Below are 21,085 nucleotides of genomic sequence, written 5' to 3'. Positions count from 1 at the left end.
GCTTGGTATTGAGAGATAGTTCTGGGCCCTTGACCAGTCCATCAAAACTGACGCTTAGATGATAACGATGGTGCAGAAGGAGCAGGTGATCTCTTCCACTGGAACCTTGGCTTTTTCCTGTGTGGTTGATATGGTCTCTGAAAACCTGAGAATGAAGTGGGAAGGGATCTTTGTGCAGTTTGGGATCTACTAAATTTTCATTTGTTTGTAGGCGTGTAAATCCCAAGGGATCTTAATGTAGTTCTGGAATCCTTAAAGTACATAGTGAATCATCATCAGTGGACTCAGCAAACAGTTTGAGGCCATCGAAGAGAAGGTCTTCAACCATGATTTGGACCTCCCTTGGGAATCCAGACAGCTAGAGTCGGGAAGTCCTCTGCATGACTACTGCCACAGAGATGGATTGAGCAGCAGTATCGGCTGCATCCAAAGAGGCCTGTAGTGATGTTCTAGCTAACAGATGACCCTCATTAATGACAGCCTGAAACTGGTCATGCTGATCATCCAGCAGATGCTCAATAAAGGTGGTGAATTTGGCATAATTTGAGTGATTTTATTTAGCCATGAGAGCTTGATAGTTTGTGATCTTAAACTGAAGAGTCATGGATGAATAGATCTTTCTGCTGAATAGATCAAAGCATTTTTGGTCCTTATCATATGGCGTGGCCTTCGCATAACATTGTCTGCCACGTTCATTTACTGCCTTCACTACCAAGGACTTTGGTGTTGGATGGGTGAACAGAAATTCAGAATCCTTAGCCGGGATGTAATATTTTCTTATATGCCCATTTGCACTTCAGCAGAATCATAGCAGGGGACTCCCAGATGGATTTGGCAGGATATAACTGAACCTCATTAGTAGGCAGGTCAACTCAGGTAGAGGGAGTCCATTGGAGGATGTCCAGGAGCTTATCTTGTGACTCCCTGATCTGGAGGGAATCTGCAATGCACTTCATTAACTTTTAGAAGTGTCCAAAGTCGTCAGCCACAGTCAGTGTGGGAGGTATAACAGCTTCATCTGGGGAAGATGAAAAAATGTTTGTTTGGGAAGTGACCTCTTTATCTGCCCTGGCCTCCTGCCCCTCAAAGGTGCCTGAGGTAAGAGAGAAGTTGGAGTACAGGAGCTTCTCCCCTGTATTTCCTGAAAGAGAGACTAGAGGCGTGGTAAAACTGCTGATGGATCCCAGTAGGCCACTGAGGACCAAAAGGCATCGGGGGTTGTGATAAAATGAAGGGGGGCAGTAACTTCATTTTATGGACACCCAGCCAGCCAGTTAGCTATAAAATCCCTCTTAGTAGCTGTTCTCTACTTGCTTTACCTGTAAAGATTTTAAAAGTCTCATTGTTATGCATAGGTAAAAGGAAGTGAGTGGGCACCTGACCAAAAGAGCCAATAGGACGGCTAGAACTTTTTAAAATTGAGAAAAAAACTTCCCCCTTGTCTGTCTGTGGCTGTTCTCCTGGGAAGAGGGGGACAGAGCAGCGATGCTGTAAAAAGCTTGGGGCCAGGTATGAAAAATCATCAGTATCATACCTAGAAACAACTCATTTGAAACCCCAGATATGTAAGTAGATCAGGAAATGTCTAGGAAGACACAATTAGGTTTATCCCTTTATTTCTTTATGGCTTGTGGATTCCACTGTGCTAACCCCCATGCTTTTGTTTTCCTTGTAACCTTTACACTGGACCCCCCCAAAAAAAACCCTATTCTTGGTGCTTAATCCTTGTAATTGCTCTTTTAAAATCTAGCAATAGCTGAGTTCCCTGATGTATTTTCCTTCCTTTTTTTTTTTAAATAAAATTTACCTTTTTTAAGAACCTTTTAAAAAGATTTTTGTGTCTTAAGAGGTTTGCACATGTTGTTTAATTAGCTGATGGCAACAGCTAATTTCCTTTTTTTCCCCTCTCTTTTTCAGCTCTTCCCCCCCCGGAGGGTGTGTGTGTGAAAGGGTTTGAGGGTACCCCACAGGAAGGAATTCCCAAGTGAGCCTTCCTGGTTTCTCAAAGAGGTTCTGCACTTGGGTGGTGGCAGCATCTACCAATCCAAGGTCAGAGAAAAGCTGAAACCTTGGGAGTTTAATACAAGCCTGGAGTGGCCAGTATTAATTTTTAGAGTCCTTGCAGGTCCCCACCTTCTTCACTCGAAGTGTCAGACTGGGGAATCAGCCTTGACAGGGGTAGCAACCACTTGTGCTTGAACAAGGTCTGGGATACATGGGCCAGTTTTTGATGCAACTCTCTTGTCCGCAGTGTCAGGATGGAAATCCATGGATCAAAATACTCAAATTGGAGGAAAATTCCTCCTTTTCAAGAAGGGACGCACCGGTACTCTCTGAAGATGTTGATGAGTCAAGCGGTACTAGGGAAAGGTCGCATCTCAGTGACTGTGCTTTTCTTGGTACTGATAACCTCCTGGTACCAATCTATAAGGGAGACTCCAGCCTCTCTGAAACAAATAGATCCCTTGAGAATCTGAACTCCTATGATACTAGGTTGGTTTGAAGAGTGGGGTGCCTTTCCATTGTTGGTACTGAGAGTATATGCTGTTCTGGCAAGTCCACTCTAGTTGAAATAGATGGTACTGAGGAAGATGCTTGGGGAGTGCAGAGACTGGATAAGAGGCATGGTGTCTTCCTGGTACTGACGCCATCTTAGTGGCCAACTTAGATGTAGACTTTATCAAAGAAGTTGCAGGTACTGTTTTCTGAGCTGTGGAATGCTTCGATGAAGCATGCTTTTCTTCTGCTGAGCCTGGCGCCTGAGGCACAGGATCGATTCCAAGAGCATCTGGAGCCTCAGCCATACCCAAGGCGGGACGCAAGGTCTCCGCAGCAGTCTTGCTCTGTGGAGACTGAGGTCTTTTTGAAATGGACTCTTTCTGTGGAGAATGACTTCGCATTCTATGGTCTTCTCTGTGGATCTACCTCAGGTAAACATGTCAAAGTTGACGGGGCACTGTGTTAATTAAGTGACTGACATCCAGGGGGGGGGTCTCCTGACCGGGATCTGAGCCCAGTTGGAGGGAATGCTCCATCATTAAGAGTCTCAGTTTTAGTTCTCAATGTTTTCTAGCCCTGCTCTTAAAAGTTGAGCAAATGGAGCACTTATGTGGGATATGAGACACCCCCAAGCAACAGAAACAACGGGAATGCCAATCACTGAATGGAATGGCCTCCCGGTAAGAGATGCACTGCTGAAGCCTGGAAAGCCTGACATACCCCAGGGCAGAGGAATTTAATATGGGAAGTTTTCCCTCCCCAAAGGGAAAAGGGATCAAGAGAAAGTCTCCCTAAATAAAAAGTAAATAAAATAACTAAAGAAAAAACAATAAACTAAAGAAAGGTAACCAGGCTCAGAAACTTCAAAAGTAAGGCACACTAATGCTCTGTGTTAGACCCAGGATGTTGAGAAGGAACTGGGCCAGTTCACCCATGCAGCCCTATACAAAAACACTCCCCGGGTTACGCAAACCCGACTTACCCAAATCCGTATTTATGGAAAAAGTTTCGTAAGTTCCGTAAGCTAGAACGGTTTTTTGGGGGGGTTTGCGCGTAATGGTCGGGTATACGTTCCCGACTTACGCAAAATTTGAGTTACGCAAGGCGTTCTGGAACGGAATGCTTGTGTAAGTCGGGGCCCAAGGAAGCGTTGGTCACATGCACGGGCCAAAGGGGCACTACTACTAAAAATCTGATTAAAGGCGCAAGGGTGTGAGCTCACCTGAAGTGGACACTGCTTGAAGAAGAAATATAAAGTTGGCAGATGCAGGGTCCTTGTCTGTAAAGGCTGTAGAATGTAAACTTTGAAGATACTATATATGCTTTATGACTAATTGCTTTTAGCTATCTCTATACTAACAAAAGTAGATTTTTTCCCATTAATATTTCTGTTGTTTAAATATATACACTTAAAAGCAATAAAACATGTTAGGAGATGGCGTTCTCTTAGCAATCCTTTCATCTAATGTGTCTGAAGGTGCTCAGAAGACATACCTGATGTATGCAGGCATTCATGCAAGTGAAGTTGTGTGTGGATATAGTTCTGTGAGTGTCCATGTTATGCCTGTAACTGAAAATTTGACGCATGCAGTTTTCACTATGTACCCTTAATTACTCACTTATTCATTCCATACTTGCCTAGGTGAGCTCAAAGGCCAATAAGATGTTCCTAAAATATCATGTATTAATTAATACCTGAGGAATACGGAGCTCTTTTAGCTGGTGTTGAGTAATCTCACTGAGCTGCCGAAATGCCATTGTAAAATCAGCCTTTGTATCTTCCATGAGCTATGAAATTAAATACATTTCTATCAGTGTTCTTAAAATATTAGACATCAGTTCAAATATCCCCAAAAGAATGACCAATAATAAACTCACTTTTAGAAGAAATGCAATCAAATAGTTATCATCCTCACTCTCCCCAAGGAGACCCAATTTTGCTCTAAATAGTTCTGTAAAACTGAAAGCAGTAACAGAAATTATGAAGGCAAATAAATTGTTCTGAAAACATATTCTATAGTATATGCTGCTTTAAAATCTGAGTTATGGAAGTACATACCGTGTGTAATAATGCTCAGAGTATCCCTCCAGAATCTGGAAAGCACTATAAAAGTAAGGAAATATCAAATCCTATTGACCAACACTAATACCAAAGACACAATTCAGCTTCACATTCAAGCGTGAAACCTTCTTCTGGCTTGTACCTATTTATGAAAAACTTCCCTCTTACCCCATTTTGGTTTTTTTTTTTTATTTGTTTTAAAAACAGTCTTGTTTGGCCAGTAACATATCCAGAAAATACTTTCTGTTTAGAAATCAAACTTCCTAAAAAGATAGCCCCCTTTTTTCCTACACATATGGCCATTATAGCATATCTCTCTAGTTCTTTTAAGTGTGAAGATATTTTTAAGGATAACTTACAGCTGCTTTTGTCTGCGATCCAATACAGGTTTTAGAGCTTGTAACAGCTTGTTCAGATTAAACATCCCAACATTTGCTTGGTTTCCTATTTTATACCTCCTTTCATCATCAGATGTGTTTGGAACAAAATCTGTTTGAAACAAAGCATCACATTTCTGCAACAGATTAATTAGAATAAACAATCAAAGTTAAAATATTAAACTAGGCTAATTTTTCATATTTAAACAGCAAACTAATAGAAGTCTTGCAAGCACTAAATATTAACTCAGAGTACTCCAAACACAAGAATATTTATTTACACTGGATTAGCCCGAGATCTAACATTTGCCAGAGTAAAGAATACATTCTTAGAGCACAAGTTCCCAGATGGTCACAAGTGTTGTTTTCCTACTTCAAGACACAGAATAAATTCAGATATTTAAACAGCCATTTTTTTTACACTCAGAATAATGTTTTTCAGTGTTCTTTAATATAAATAATGCTACTATTAAATATCATATGGTTAGATACCTAGGGATTCCGGTCTTCCAAACAACAATATATTTTTACAATATAATCTAAATAAATGAGATGCATATATTTTTAAGTAGCCTAGTGACACTAATTATCTGAACATAAAGATTATTTCAAAATGTATATAATTATATATTAGCTTCTGAAATATTTAGGGATAAAATGTTCCAGCACAAGAAAGTCCACTTTGAGGAGTGGCAAATAGGCAAATGCATACCCTTCATGAAAGGCATAATGCATCCAGGAGCAAAGGGTAAGCATAGCCACAGCATCAACCTCAGAAAGGATGCAGCATACACTTCTTGTCCAGAACAGGGCCAGCTCTGCTGGTCGGTGTCTATGAGGGGAAAGGCTGTCGTCCTGGATCCTCCTTTGTACTCTCTGAGGAAGCTACTACCAGAAGCAATACTAATGGGGATCAGCCCCGGCACTCAGAAGGAAACAAGGACTGTGACTAGGAACAGCATCTCAGAGTTGGTGTCAAATAGGAATTCTACTTTGTTTGATTCATTGTTATTAGAGGTGGGCCCAAAACACTACTTCAAATGCAACCCCACTCTCCTCCCCAGCCCACCTACATAAGGGTGAATTTTGGGAGCTGAGGCACATGTTCAAATCTGAATCCCCAGAGCTACATCCACACCTCTGGTTTGGCTTCAGGGAAAGAAAGAAAACTAGAAGAGCCTCTTTTAAGGTTCCAGCTGAGATATGCCCAAGGTGTACAAGATCAGATTTCAGAAGATTTTCATCATTTGAGCCTGAAATCTTATGAAAATAGACAGTGAGATTTCAACACCATTGAGGCTGACCCCCAGCCATGATTTGACTTCCAAACCCCAGCCTAAATGTAATGTACATCTGAACACCATCTTCTGGACCTATGTCTATTTATTACAGATGGAGAGAGTAATGTAATTCATGATTTCAATGAAAGATTTACAGTAGAGTGTTATAACTGGGCAGATTTGACACCACCACCCCCCGCCCCCCGGATTAACAGTTATGATTGTAAAGTCAAAATGATAAAAGATGACAGATTTTGCTTTTGGCTACTTTTAGCTGTATTCAATTTTTACAGTTTTTTCTTGATTTCTGCTATAGCATCTGGGAATCTGATGAACGTCAGTATGACAGATTCTTCATGGAAATGGGTTTAGTAGTAATATACATTATCTGCAAGTTTTTTAGTGTACAGTTTAAAATATAACTTGTGTAATACACAGTAAAACTACTCTCTGATCTAAAATGCAACTAGATGCACAAAATTTATTTTCTGACCAATGTACATACAGTACACATATGCAGAATCCATGTGCTAATAATGTTAATAATTTTTGTTTGCTCAGAAAGTTATATAACAACACAATAAGAAGGAATTTCACGTCCAACAAAAAGGGTATATTCAAATACATGTGCTATACTCACTTGGATCATAGGACTCCATAAAACCAAATGGACCATAATCTATTGTTATGGATAACAAACTGAAGTTATCTGTATTGCACACACCTAGAATTAATCAACAATAAAAATACACAATAAAGTTGTTTAGTCTAGACACTGCTGATTTATCAAAAGCAGAAAATTTGCTGAAAAGCCTAGATTATGGTGGATCTATCTAAAGTTGGACCCAGCAGATGAGATTCTGGATTTTAAGCTAAATCCCTTGTTCTCAACATTGCAGGCATTTTATATATCAAAACTGAAAACATCTGATGTCTCTGTGATATCTCATCTGGTTTCCATGCCTAGATGGCACTGTCTTCTTTTACTTTCAGTGACAACATTGAGGAACTATGCACATTTGATCAATTATTTTCCTTTCCTTTCCTTGTGAGTTGTGTGCGCGCTATATTAGCAATATCATGCTGATTCTCCTAATGGGGATAATTCTGAAACAAAGTTTCATAGCATATTGAGAGTACAGTGGTTTTCCAAATAAACAAGTATTCCCATGATGCTGTATCAATAAATTCATGTATCAGTGAATTTAGGTACTGATATGGCCCCACCACTGTACTATCTAACTGTATATGATAGGATCTAATGAAGGCATCACAAATTCATGCCAATTATATGACATTAACATATGGTCTCTGAATATATTACAAAACACTATTACATGCACTAGTGCTACATCAGTGCAACTGTCCTTCAGAAACAACCACTGTATTGTATCATCTAAAGTGTTCACTTTAAAAAAATCCAGTAGACTGACAGAAATAAGCAATATTGATACAACTGTGTTCTTTGCCACTAACCAGCAACCCTTCTTAAAGAATTTTTTGAGAAGCCCATGTACTATGCCAGTCTTTTGCCTCTTCCTAATCTGTCTGCACTTTGAAAATCAACACATCTCTTGAATCTGTCAGAGAAAACTTGCAGAAGTGCTAAATAACAACAAGGGTATTGTTGTAGGTAAAAATGCCAAAAAGTTTGAAATAAAGGACAAAAAGAAAAGAATTAAACATGACAAAGCAAAAGCCATTATTAAGTATATGTAAGGATCTTCATTTCTGATTTTTACGGATCTCTACCAAAAAATTCCCAGGTTTTAAAAAAGCTAATTTTTTTTTTGGTTTTTACTGATTTTCACCTGAACTTTGAACCCTTCAAGTACATGAAAATACTAATTATCTTAAGAAAATCCAATACATTATATTAGATAGATTAATTTATTATTAACATTAACACATTTAAGTGTAAGTGTGGGGCTGTCTGTTAAAGTAAGGCAATGTCCTGGAAGATACGGATGCATGCACACATGTGCATATACCTACGTACTGTTAATATACAATTCATGAAATAAATCACAGCATTAAACTATTTTAACTTTCAATACTCTTACTTTTCTCTACTTGTTGCTATTTTCTGTCCTCCTGTCCCCTCAACATTAACCCTGATAATTACCAAAAAAATTTTGAAGTTAAGTTTTTTGCACCATTTTTAGCTTGTTTTTTTAATTAACACTGATACATTCTAGGGAATTTAAACAAAACAAATACCAAAACCAAAAGGATTTGAGTTTATTAAGGGTAAAAGGACTTTTAACAGACCGTAATATTTTACAATTACCACACCAATAATTTAATTGAGCTATCATTGCTTACCATGAGCAAAGCCCACTGACATCCACAATGCAATCAGATTTGCAGTCTCCAATACCACTCTAGAGAAAAAGTCCTGAAATCAAATATTTTTTTTACTTCAAACCCTTTCATTAATAAATACGGATAAACAGTATGTTATCAAATATATAATTTCTTTAAAAATAACAGTTGGCACATTATACTGTTTTCTTTTTAATATTTGGGCACATATTTTTTATGCCTGTCAGAACTTTTACATGGCACTGTCAATGAGTTGGCTGCATGATGATCTTATCCAAGAACACCTAGAGCTGTGTGACAATGCCCAAATTCAGCTGCAATAGCAATAATGCTAAAACCAAAGTGTTATAGTAATGATATTGCATTTATTTAGGGTACAGCATGATCCTACACTCCATCACTAGTCTATGGTTAGTATATGAAGGGCATAAGGGGAACAAACATGAATGGGATATTACCATAATAAATACCAGAGAGGTAGCCGTGTTAGTCTGTAATCACAAAAACACCAAGGAGTCCGGTGGCACCTTAAAGACTACCCGATTTATTTGAGCATAAGCTTTTGTGGGTAAAAAGCCCACTTTTTCAGATGCATGGAGTGAAAATTACAGATACAGGCATAAATATATATTGGCACATGAAGAGAAGGGAGTTATCTTACAAGTGGTACATGTACATGGCAGAGGGGCATTGCTGGCACATGATGGCATATATCACATTAGTAGATGTGCAGGCAAATGAGCCCCTGATGGTGTGGCTGGTGTGGTTGGGTCCTATGATGGTGCCACTAGAGTAGATATGGGGACAGAGAAGGCAATGGGGTTTGTTACAGGGGTTGGTTCCTGTGGTGTGTAGTTGCTGGCATTTGCTTCAGGTTGGGGGGCTGTCTGTAAGCGAGGATTGGCCTGCCTCCCATGGCCCCACAGTATGCCAACATTTTATGGCTGACTTAGGACATTTCCCCAGCTCTCGTCCCCTAGCGCCCCTCCTCTACTTATGCTACATTGATGACATCATCATATGGACCCATGGGAAGGAGGTCATTGAAGGATTCCACCTGGATTTCAACAATTTCCTGCACATCTGCTAATGTGATACATACCATCACGTGCCAGCAATGCCCCTCTGCCATGTACATTGGCCAAACCGGACAGTCTCCACGGAAAAGGATAAATGGACACAAATCAGACATAAGGAATGGTAACATACAAAAGCCAGTAGGAGAACCCTTCAATCTCCCTGGTTATTCAATAACAGATTTTAAAGTAGCCATTCTTCAACAAAAAAACGTCAAAAACAGACTTCAAAGAGAAACTGTATAGTTACAATTCATTTGCAAACTTAACACCATCAATTTGGGCTTGAATAGGGACTGGGACTGGCTGGCTCACTACAAAAGCAATTTTCCCTCTCTTGGTATTGACACCGCCTCATCAATTACTGGGAGTGGACCACATCCACCCTGACTGAATTGGCCTTCAACATTGGTTCTCCACTTGTAAGATAACTCCCTTCTCTTCATGTGCCAATATATATTTATGCCTGTAGCCGTAATTTTCACTCCATGCATCTGAAGAAGTGGGTTTTTTACCCACGAAAGCTTATGCCCAAATAAATCTGTTAGTGTTTAAGGTGCCACTAGAATCCTGGTTGTTTTCACAATAAATATGTTTGTGTAAAGTAACAGGCAGGAAAAGACAATCTTCATACTTGAAGGGAGAACTGTGAGAATATTGAAGAATAATACTTGCAAACATCTGTTTGAATAAAAACTGCAAGCCCACTGCAGTGTTATTTGCAACATTTTAAATTTATTTTTATATTGTTAATACAAATGATGTTTCGTTGACAATATGCATGCAACTTAAAAGTCTCTTATACTCACCAAATATCTATTTGAATCATTCATGTTTACTGATGGAAAATGTTCTTGTATGACAAAGTCTAGCAGTGTCCTGAAAAAGTGAATCAAGAGTTCTTTAAGCAAAACCAGTATTTTTAGGACTGATGTGCCAAAGAGATGACTAATCATTCTTATTCTTCACATTAAAGGGCTGATCAAAGCCCAGTGAAGTCATTAAAGAAACACCCATTAAATGCAATGGATAAGACCCTAATGGAATCCGTTAGCAATAAAACTTAATATTTCACACATAGAACATGATCAGAAGCAGTCACATTATGTTAAAACAATTCCAAGTATTAAATTCTCTGACTAGAGCACAATATTTGTTTATATGCCCGTATAACATTTTCTGACAAACTGGTTTGGTTATAAGAAAAAATCACTACCAGGCAAAGTTCTGAGCCAAGTTTCTACCACACAGAACATTTTTATGGCTGAATTATAAACCCTTAGAAAAAACAGCTATTTACCACCATATAATATGGTTCTTCAAGAACTGCCTATATGGTCCTGACAGCAAGTGACATGCAGGTCCTAGGTGCCTTAGCTTGGAACTTTCTCAGAAACTGTTGACTGGGACTGCACACATATAAATTAAAATCCTATATAGCACAGCCTCAACCATAATTCAGTTCATTCCACAAATCAAAAATCTGCTGTAAGATTTCAAAATAAAGGGGTCTGAGGGTAGGCAGCATGGATCCAGGCAGGCAATCATCTTAACAACTGCTTACTATGGTAAGTAACTGCTATTTCTTCTTTGAGCACTACCTGCATGAGTCCCTACTGTAGGTGATTAGCAATCAGTCTACAGATTCAAAGGAGGAAGATCCGAGGAATTTTACTTGATTCAAGCTCTCTTAAACTGAGCAACAAAACTGGTTAAGGCCAAATATTTTAATGATGAGAAAACTATAGTATTGTTAAAAAGCCTGTAATAGTTCTGCAATAGCTTGTTACCCACATACATTATTCCCTTTTAATCCTACATGCTGCTAGAAAATACATATTGCAGAATGTACTTCTGTTGTTATATTTCATATTTATATTACAGTAGCACACACAGGCCCCTATGAAAACTTTTACAAACTGAAGCCTTGATCCTACAAAAATGTATACAATTGCTTAGTTAATGGGACTACTCGTATATAAATTTAAGCCTGTGAGAATGTTTTTGCAAGGTCAAGGCCAAACAGCTAAATGCAGCCCTTACCATGAATATCTGGCATTTGAATCTTTATTAAATAGTATTTCTTTCCTTATAAGTAAATAGCAAAATCAGGTAAATCAATCCAATAAGTTATCATCCTAAATTACTACTGTACATACATGTTTGAATAGGTTTTATTGATATTACTATGAAGATTTCATTCTAACCTTTGCAAGTCCAGTTCCCCAGAATGAGCTAAAATTTCCAAGGAACCTATACGAAACCACGATTTGGCAACACGCAGGACTATTGCACCTTAAACATAAACATATATGTTAAATTTAAATAGAGTATCAGCAAGATAAGACAACCAATGCAGCAACAAGAATATATATTATATATATGTATATATGTACACACACAAATGTGCATGTATATATATACACACATATACACAAACATACACATGCATTTTTATAAACAGATAAAACAACTAAAAATCAAATATGAGGGTGTGTGCATTAAATTCCGCACAAATATTTTAACAATGTTTAATTTGCTTGAAAATGACTGACACATATAAAGCCATTTAAAAAGGAACAGGAACTTACATGATATAGAAAACTGTGCATTTAATTCCAAGAAGAAAAAGGGGGAAATGAGTAAGAAACAAACAATGAAGAGGAAAATGGAAGAGACAAAAGAAATGAAACAGAGGGAGTGAAGGGCCTAAATTTCAAAAGTGATTAGTGGTTTTGGGTCCCTATTTACTTTTGAAAATTTAAGCCTAGAAGCACACAAATTAAAAGGTTCTAGAAAAAGCATCCAGTCAGAAATAGCATCACTGGTCACTCAGTCCTAATTCAAACAGAGGAATGCAGCAGGATTGTTATGGAGGGCCCTAATCAACTAACTTAAAGCAGATAAATAAGACAAACATACTAAAAGAATAAAATGGGGAAAGAGAAAAGTCGTCTTTGGGCATTGCTGTGTTCCAGATTTTTCCATTAATATACTGCAAGTTGCATATCCCTTAGAATCATAGAATATCAGGGTTCGAAGGGACCTCAGGAGGTCATCTAGTCCAACCCCCTGCTCAAAGCAGGACCAATCTCCAAATAAATCATTCGAGCCAGGGCTTTGTCAAGCCTGACCTTAAAAACCTCTAAGGAAGGAGATTCCACCACCTCCCTAGGTAACCCATTCCAGTGCTTCACCACCCTCCTAGTGAAAAAGTTTTTCCTAATATCCAACCTAAACCTCCTACACTGCAACTTGAGACCATTACTCCTTGTTCTGTCATCTTCTACCACTGAGAACAGTCTAGATCCATCCTCATCGGAACCCCCTTTCAGGTAGCTGAAAGCAGCTATCAAATCCCCCCTCATTCTTCTCTTCTGCAGACTAAATAATCCCAGTTCCCTCAGCCTCTCCTCATAAATCATGTGCTCCAGCCCCCTAATCATTTTTGTTGCCCTCTGCTGGACTCTTTCCAATTTTTCCACATCCTTCTTTTAATGTGGGGCCCAAAACAGTACTCCAGATGAGGCCTAACCAATGCCAAATAGAGGGAAATGATCCCATCCCTGGATCTGCTGGCAATGCTCCTACTTATACAGCCCAAAATGCCGTTATCCTTCTTGGCAACAAGGGCACACTGTTGAATCATATCCAGCTTCTCATCCACTGTAACCCTTGGTCCTTTTCTGCAGAACTCCTGCCTAGCCACTTGGTCCCCAGTCTGTAGCAGTGCATGGGATTCTTCCTTCCTAAGCGCAGGATTCTACACTTGTCCTTCTTGAACCTCATCAGATTTCTTTTGGCCCAATCCTCTATTTGTCTAGGTCCCTCTGTATGCTATCCCTACTGTTGAAGCAGGGAAAGAAAAAGAGGGTTTATATGCAGCCATTTAAGTCTTAGCCTAATATCGCGAGACCTGTAGAAGCAGGGCTCACATCAGAAGCAAGTGGAAAACAGCAGAATAGTCAGTGTGACCTAGCCTTGAGATAACGATGTTTGAGAAGAGAAAGTGAGAAAATACTGGAATAGATAGCAAATAGCCTAAATAAAATGCAGATGTTTTTAATTAATGCACGTCACAAAGAGGTATAAATGCTTGTGTGATTTTGCTTGTACTTTGGAGAAAGTGAGGCAGAGATGCTCTCTGTCAGCTGTGTTCTTCCCTTGCAATTGCATGTCCTGAATAAGGCTGTCTCTGATTTTGTTGCTTCCAACCTGAGAGTGGAATTCATTTCTTCCACACTACCCTCCAGCATATCTACCACTCCTCCCAGTTTAGTGTCATCTGCGAACTTGCTGAGGGTGCAGTCCACACCATCCTCCAGATCATTAATGAAGATATTGAACAAAACCGGCCCCAGGACTGACCCTTGGGGATCTCCGCTTGATACCAGCTGCTGACTAGACATTGAGCCATTGATCATTACCCATTGAGCCCGATGATCTAGCCAGCTTTCTATACACCTTATACTCCATTCATCCAGCCCATACTTTAACTTGTTGGCAAGAATACTTGGGAGACTGTATCAAAAGCTTTCTTAAAGTCAAGGAATAACATATCCACTGCTTTGCTCTCATCCACAGAGCCAGTTAGCTCATCACAGAAGGCAATTAGGTTAGTCAGGCATTACTTGCCCTTGGTGAATCCATGCTGACTGTTCTTGATCACTTTCCTCTCCTCAAAGTGCTTCAAAATTGATTCCTTGAGGACCAGCTCCATGATTTTTTCAGGGACTGAGGTGAGGCTGACTGGCCTGTAGTTCCCCAGATCCTCCTCCTTCCCTTTTTTAAAGATGGGCACTATATTTGCCTTTCTCCAATCATCTGGGACCTCCCCCGATCGCCAGGAGTTTTCAAAGATAATGGCTCTGCAATCACATCAGCCAATTCTCTCAGCACCCTTCGATGCATTAGAACTAGCATGTCCAGCTTTTCTAAATAGTCCTTAACCTGTTCTTTCACCACCAAGGGCTGCTCACCTCCTCCCCATATTGTGTTGCCCAGGACAGCAGCCTTGGAGCTGACCTCGTCTGTGAAGACTGAGGCGAAAAAAGCATTGAGTCCATTAGCTTTTTCCACATCCTCTGTCACTAGGTTGCCTCCCTCATTCAGTAAGGGGCCCACACTTTCCCTGACCACCTTCTTGTCACTAACATACCTGTAGAAACCCTTCTTGTTACTCTTAACATCCCTTGCTAGCTGCAACTCCAATGTGTTTTGGCCTTCTTGATTTCACTCCTGCGTGCCTGAGCAATATTTTTATACTCCTCTCCGGTCATTTGTCCAATCTTCCACTTCTTGTAAGCTTCTTTTTTGTGTTTAAGATCAGCAAGGATTTCACTGTTAAGCCAAGCTGGTTGCCTGCCATATTTACTATTCTTTCTACACATCAGGATGGTTTGTTCCTGCAACCTCAATAAGGATTCTTTAAAATACATCCAACTTTTCTGGACTCCTTTTCCCCTCTTCTAAACCATTTCCACCGGAAGATACTGAGACAACCCTCTTGTTTCTCCTTCCATTCCTGCCCTGCTCCCACCCCTTTTCCTCCAACATATCCACTTTTATTTGGCATAAAATCATAAGCAATTTCAACTTCTCCCTTTAACATCTTTTCTGCCCTCTCCCTACCTTAGTTAGAGAGCTAGTATTTTGTAGCAATAATTAAGTTAAGACTAAGGTTACCATATTTCAGGTTCCCAAAAAGAGGACACTGCTGGAGGGGAGCTCTATGAAAATTCCCCCTTTATCTCTTTTGTTGTGGCTGTTGTGGTCAAATTTTGAAAGAGAAGACACACACGCAGGTCAGGTATGCCACATCAACAGCAGTCTTGACCACGGGAATTTTAAATTAAGAAACATTTTGGGGCTGATTTCCTCAGGAGGAAGTATAGTATCTAAATAAGGATTCTCTGGAAATGAGATGATTTGGCGCATATTTTCATTCTAAAAATATAGTGCACTTTCCAAGTACACAATGCAAAAAAAATCACTGGAGAATATTTTAAATGCACCGATTACCTCTTTCTTTTTTAACACTTCCATTGTAAAACTGGTCTCTCCACACATCATCATTACTTACAACTAAGCTGTAAGAGAAGATAAAAAGCCATGAAAGTTATCTCAGCAAAAATATTTTGGAAGTCACATTTTACAATCGTATTTCATTTTAAAGAAGAAAGAAAAGATGAATAATTGGTGTGCTGGTATGATTAAGTCTTTAGAAATGATGTAGGCAGGTGACAAGGTGAGGCTATAGCTTATTAGCAAAATGTGTTTGTTTCACCTTTACCTTATCCTCCAACCCACAATCCATCCTTTGTCTGTTTCTTTCATCTGTGCCATCTTGTCATAATCTTAAATTGTGAGCTCTGGGGCAAGGACTGTCATTTTTTAAAATTTATGCTGTACAGCACCTAGCATGGTTGGGATTCTGATTGACTGATACTGTTGTAAAAAAAATAACAATAGTCTCAGACTCCCAGATGATTGAAAGAAAATTAAAAACCAAAAACTAACATCGCAATGTAGGTTTCTATCTTCACTTGAACCAGTGCTACCATACTAGTGGTCTCGCCCCCAACTTTCCCCTACATTAAAAAAAAAAAAATCCAAAAAACTGAAATCTCCCCACTTTGGCTACTGAAAAACCTTATCCCCTTCAGATAAAAATCCATACTCCCTCATTTGCCTTACAAGACTCAACCCTCCTTCTAGCCATATAAATGGATTTTGCCATGTGCCCTAAAGGCAAAACAAAATGGATTATTTCTGGCAAGGGTTTTAGGGAGTCAATTTCAAAGTCAAAGACCCTCATGGTGAACTCCCTGTCAGGAGTTCCTTGCTGACCTTTTATGTACGGTAACTCAGTGGATTTTACGCAGACACTGTCTACATTAGCCTTTTTTCAGAAAAAAATTCCATTCTTGCTAAAACTAGTACAGCTCCACTCATAGGTGCTCACTCTGTGGGTGCTCCAGCCCTGGAGCACCCATGGAAAAAAAGTGGCGGGTTTTTAGCACCCACCAGCAGCCAGTTCCCCCCTACAACCCTCCCCCCCATGCCTCCCACTTGCCACGCTCAGCTGTTTCGTGGCATGCAGGAGGCTCTGGGATGGAGGGGACGTGGAATGCTCAGGGGAGAGGGCGGAACTGGGCAAGAAGAGGTGGGGTGGGGGTGGAAAGAGGTGGGGCTGGGATGAGGACTTTGGGGGATGGGGTGGGGGCGGGGCCTGGGGCAGAGTGGGGGCAGGAAGAGACAGGATGGAGATGGGGGTTTGGGGGAAACAACTGGGTGGGGCCTGTGATGGAGCAGGGGGTTGAGCACCCCCTGGGCCCGAAGGAAACTGGCTCCTATGGCTCCACTAGTGGTAGCAACAGTGAGAGCAGTAGCAAAGATGGCAGCTGCCAGGGTTTTAACCACTGTGTTGGGTAGATCTGCCCACCCCCTTTCCAGAACAGGGGGGGCCACCATGGGGCCATGGCTTCACCACTTTTTCCTGCCTTCGGTGAGTGGTGGAGGGAAGGGAGGAGACGAGTGAGCAGCAGACAGAGGAGGCCTTGGGGGATGAGGCAGAGTGAGTGTGAGAAGAGATGGAACGAGGGACGGGCCTTGGAGAAAGAGGGAGAGTGGGGACGCACGGAGCGCGGCACCACCCCTTTCTATGGAGCTTCACTTTTGGCACTTCAAAGATAGCAGTGGGCAGGCACGCCTACAGAGGGGTGACTCGTGCCACATCTATGGGATTTCCCCCCTGCCTAGCCAGCCTTTTTGGGGGAAGCTTAGCCTCCCCTGGCTTCTTATAAATGCTGCCTTACATTCTGAATATTGAGGCTGTATATAGGTAAGGTGAATTTCACCCTGAATCCTTATTAAAAATAAAGATCACCCTACAGGTGGGTTCACCCCACTAACTTCATGTGTTGTTTTCCCAATTAGAAGCCCCAGAATATGACTGCAGATGATATTTGAATATGATATTTTCTTCATCCGGCACTGCTGCAGATGTAGTCTGCAACTTCCAGTTGGGAACATAGCACGTGAAGTTAACGGCATGAACCCACCTGTCGGATGCTCTTCTTGGCTGAGTTATATGGCCCTTTCCCACATTTCTGTCAAGACTCAGCAAGAACTTTGTAAATGAATTAAAATTGTTGAGATAACAGTTCCCTATTGGGAAGAATATGGATATCAGCGAGGTTTCTTCAAGTAAAAACTTTGTAAAACAAGTCTGGTGGAACGAGTCTACAGAACAGCCTTATACAATCATTTCAGTGACACTTTACCAACTTGCCAAGTATAGTGGGCTAAGGAATATTTTCTACACAGCAGAATTAATACACAGTTAAGGAATAATGTTTGATAGTATCTCTGAAGTGAACAATTTGTCAAGACAACAGTAAAGGAAGGACATAACCTTGCCATAGGCTCTCACACTGATGTCCACAAAGATTTGTGGGTTTGCATCAATTACTGACACTTTGGGACCTTTTGCTGAAATGAGTGAACAGACCTTCCAACATGTTATTTACAAACATTGCACTCCAGCAGAGCAAATGTGTTAAAACTAATGCTAGAGAGATTCGCAGGCACTCTGCAACGGTAGAAACCCCAAGAGTTTGCATTGAGACAGCTGAATACAATGCATTTGCTGCAGAATGTTTACTTTCTGTGGACTCTGAAACATGAGCCCCCAGACATGACCAACTAACATGGAACACATAATAAATGTCACAATTTTAACCAGAGACATCTTGTTTACTTTGTGTATATGATAATATTTGCAGATTGTCATTTTCACCTTTTTTTATGCGTAGTGATTTAGGCTCTGATCCTGCAAGGACTTACACAGGTGCTTATTTTATGCATGAGTAGTCCCACTGACTACTCATATACATACAGTGGGGGCATATTACTTATAGGATCAGGATCTGAGTCAGTTAGTTCACCCTGCTCCTTGTGCAGGTCTTTCATACAGCAACAGGCAAGAGTAAAAAAAAAAAAATTATATAGAAATTGTGATAGTAATACCAGACAATGGAAGGGGAAGTTAGTGGCAGGTGTCAATTCTCAAATTAATTTTAACTCATTTTTGAGAACTGAGTAGATATCAAGTTGATGGTGTCCCTTTAAAACACAACCCTCTCTCACCCTCCCTTGTATCTATGCACAGCTGTTCATCCCATAACAGAGAAAAATTATAGCAAATAGTAGCATCAACAAAAATGTATTTGCAAATTACTTCAAAGGCAGAAGCGAATTAATTTGTAATGAAAATTCTCAAACCTAGCATTCATTAAGCAGTTTTACCAATCTCAAAAAATGGAGGGGTATATTTTGGCACTAGTTGTAACTCTGCATTTAGAAAAAATCTCTCTCTAAGAGATTAGCTACTCCACTTCACTGATGCATAGCTCAAGCCAAAAAAGCCCAATCCCAAAACTCAACTTCATAGTTTCCATAAACTTGAAGGTTGCAAAAGAGAAAAGATGGGTAATACCTAGCTGCTCTGCTTGTAGGAATTCCAAGGTAGTGCATGGCCTCACTGCACAAAAATTCTCGCACAGAGGAGCGAAGCACAGCTCTTCCATCACCATTTCTACAGAGAACAAATGGATTGGGAATATTTTGTCTTCTGTTTTAAAATATGTAGAGAAAACATCAAACTTCTGTCTGTGTGAATTAACTGTACTGTACCTTGAATATGGAGTTTTTCCTGAACCTTTCAACTGTAATTCCCATCTCTCACCATACCTACAAAAACAATAGTAGTATTTATGATACATACTGGGATATCCACATGTCAACCAAATATTAGGGAACATAAAGAGCTATATGATTATTTTAAAATAAAGCATGCTGTACCTGTTTGTGTACACTCCAATCAAGTGGGCTCTTCCATCACCCAGCTGACCTGCCCAACTACCAAACTAACAAGAACAGAAATTTAAAAAATGAAGTCATTTTCTTCTTGCTATCATTTACATGTTGGGACATCATTAACAAATATCTTAACATGACCTATATGATACAAATAATGCTCAGGTAATCATTAAGGGATTGATTCCACAAACATGTTTCAACATAATCCTGCACATGCTTATTGTTTGCTTACTGTTGAAGATTTACTGAAGTCAATGGGTTTACTCACAGGAGGAAACTAACCAAGATTTACAATTCCCTCCCTTTTCTGCCTGTTGCCCCTTATACAAGACAGAATGTAAAATTACAATCTAGCCCTCAATGAGCACTGAGTTTTTTACAGATTCTCAAGATATAATTCAAATGGTAAAGGTCAGCACATAAATGCATATTATCATGTGGAAGAACAGGTATTGTTACCTGATGGCCTCCATACCTATGGGCCAGAGGAATAGACCCTAAAACCACTTTCCCACCACTGACAAGCTGGAGAAAATCATCTGTTTCTTTGACAGATACATCAAGGTCCAAAATACCTTCCAGAACATCCTGAAAAGCAGAAATTATGTAAACGTTACCGAAGTTCCGATGGCAGTGAGATTTTGTTCATGCTATTCTTTGAGTTAATAAGAGACACCACTAAAATGAAGGTGCATGATATACATAATACATTTTGTGTTCACATTTTTCTATTAATTTTAAAGATACATATTAATAAAACAGGAACACTATATTCTAAGAAATAAATAAAATCTAACCTTTGAAACTGCTACAAGAACAACTCTGGATATAAAAGGAGTAGGGTAGGCTACTGAAAAAATGCAGTCTCGTACTTTACGAATTGAGTTTTCTGGAATAGCATCAACAGGCAGCGTAGCTGTAAAAAATCCAATGAACCTTTTAAAAAATGTTATGAATTAACCACATTATTATAGATATATTATTTCCCCTAAAGTCAAAATAAAAATAGAAAACACAGGGCCAAATAAATAACAGAACTGAAATGTATCCATATTTTAGACAGTAAGGGCTGGGTCCTCATCTGTCTACAGTGTAAAGCAGACAAGTAGTTTATACTACTTATGCCCTGCAAAACAAATCTGGGGTCAACTGGTGGTCAATTTGCCTCCCCTCCCCCCCATGCAATTTAGAACAGCCTCAGGGCTGCTACAACTTGCACACCGTCGTAATGGCCACTAAGGGTATGTCTACACATCAAAGAAAAACCCGTTCCTGGCCCTTGCCAGCTGACTTGGGCTCTGGCTGCGCGGCATCTGCATTGCTGTGTACACTCCTGGAACTGGGCTGCAGCCCAACCTCTGGGACCCTCCCACCCTGCAGGGTCCTAGATCTTAGGCTCAAGCATGAGCCTGCAAATATATACAGCAATAAAACAGCCCCATAGCCTGAGTCCCGCGAGCCTGAGTGGGCTGGTATGGGCCAACCATGGGTTTTTCTTTGCCCTAAAAGGCCATTCCAGCTGCCAGGAATTCCCCAAGTGTAACCACACCCTCTTTCCCCCACAATCAAAGTCCCCTATGCAAT

At 40.1% G+C, this 21,085-nt stretch overlaps 1 protein-coding gene across 3 annotated transcripts in view; it reads right to left on the bottom strand.

Annotated features, from left to right (window-relative positions):
- Positions 1-21,085, bottom strand: part of LOC120396763 (protein adenylyltransferase SelO-like) — a 44,414-nt gene that overhangs the window by 21,728 nt on the left and 1,601 nt on the right. For 2 of the 3 annotated variants that reach the window (XM_039521821.1, XM_039521823.1), the window contains exons 2-15: positions 20,299-20,417; positions 19,961-20,089; positions 19,484-19,548; positions 19,316-19,372; positions 19,119-19,217; positions 15,641-15,708; positions 11,827-11,914; positions 10,429-10,498; positions 8,544-8,616; positions 6,859-6,942; positions 4,921-5,050; positions 4,559-4,603; positions 4,378-4,459; positions 4,195-4,287 (exon numbers count right to left, since the gene is read on the bottom strand). In XM_039521821.1, coding sequence (XP_039377755.1) covers positions 4,195-4,287; positions 4,378-4,459; positions 4,559-4,603; positions 4,921-5,050; positions 6,859-6,942; positions 8,544-8,616; positions 10,429-10,498; positions 11,827-11,914; positions 15,641-15,708; positions 19,119-19,217; positions 19,316-19,372; positions 19,484-19,548; positions 19,961-20,089; positions 20,299-20,417 — 1,202 coding nt within the window. Of the gene's footprint in view, positions 1-4,194; positions 4,288-4,377; positions 4,460-4,558; positions 4,604-4,920; positions 5,051-6,858; positions 6,943-8,543; positions 8,617-10,428; positions 10,499-11,826; positions 11,915-15,640; positions 15,709-19,118; positions 19,218-19,315; positions 19,373-19,483; positions 19,549-19,960; positions 20,090-20,298; positions 20,418-20,722; positions 20,784-21,085 lie in introns of those variants that run through there. The other variant, XM_039521822.1, reaches the window with a different exon arrangement.

Source organism: Mauremys reevesii, linkage group 2, assembly GCF_016161935.1.
Source record: "Mauremys reevesii isolate NIE-2019 linkage group 2, ASM1616193v1, whole genome shotgun sequence".
NCBI lineage: Eukaryota > Metazoa > Chordata > Testudines > Geoemydidae > Mauremys > Mauremys reevesii.
The sequence above is the reverse complement of the archived record's forward strand: the minus strand, read 5'-3'. Positions and strand labels throughout refer to the sequence as shown.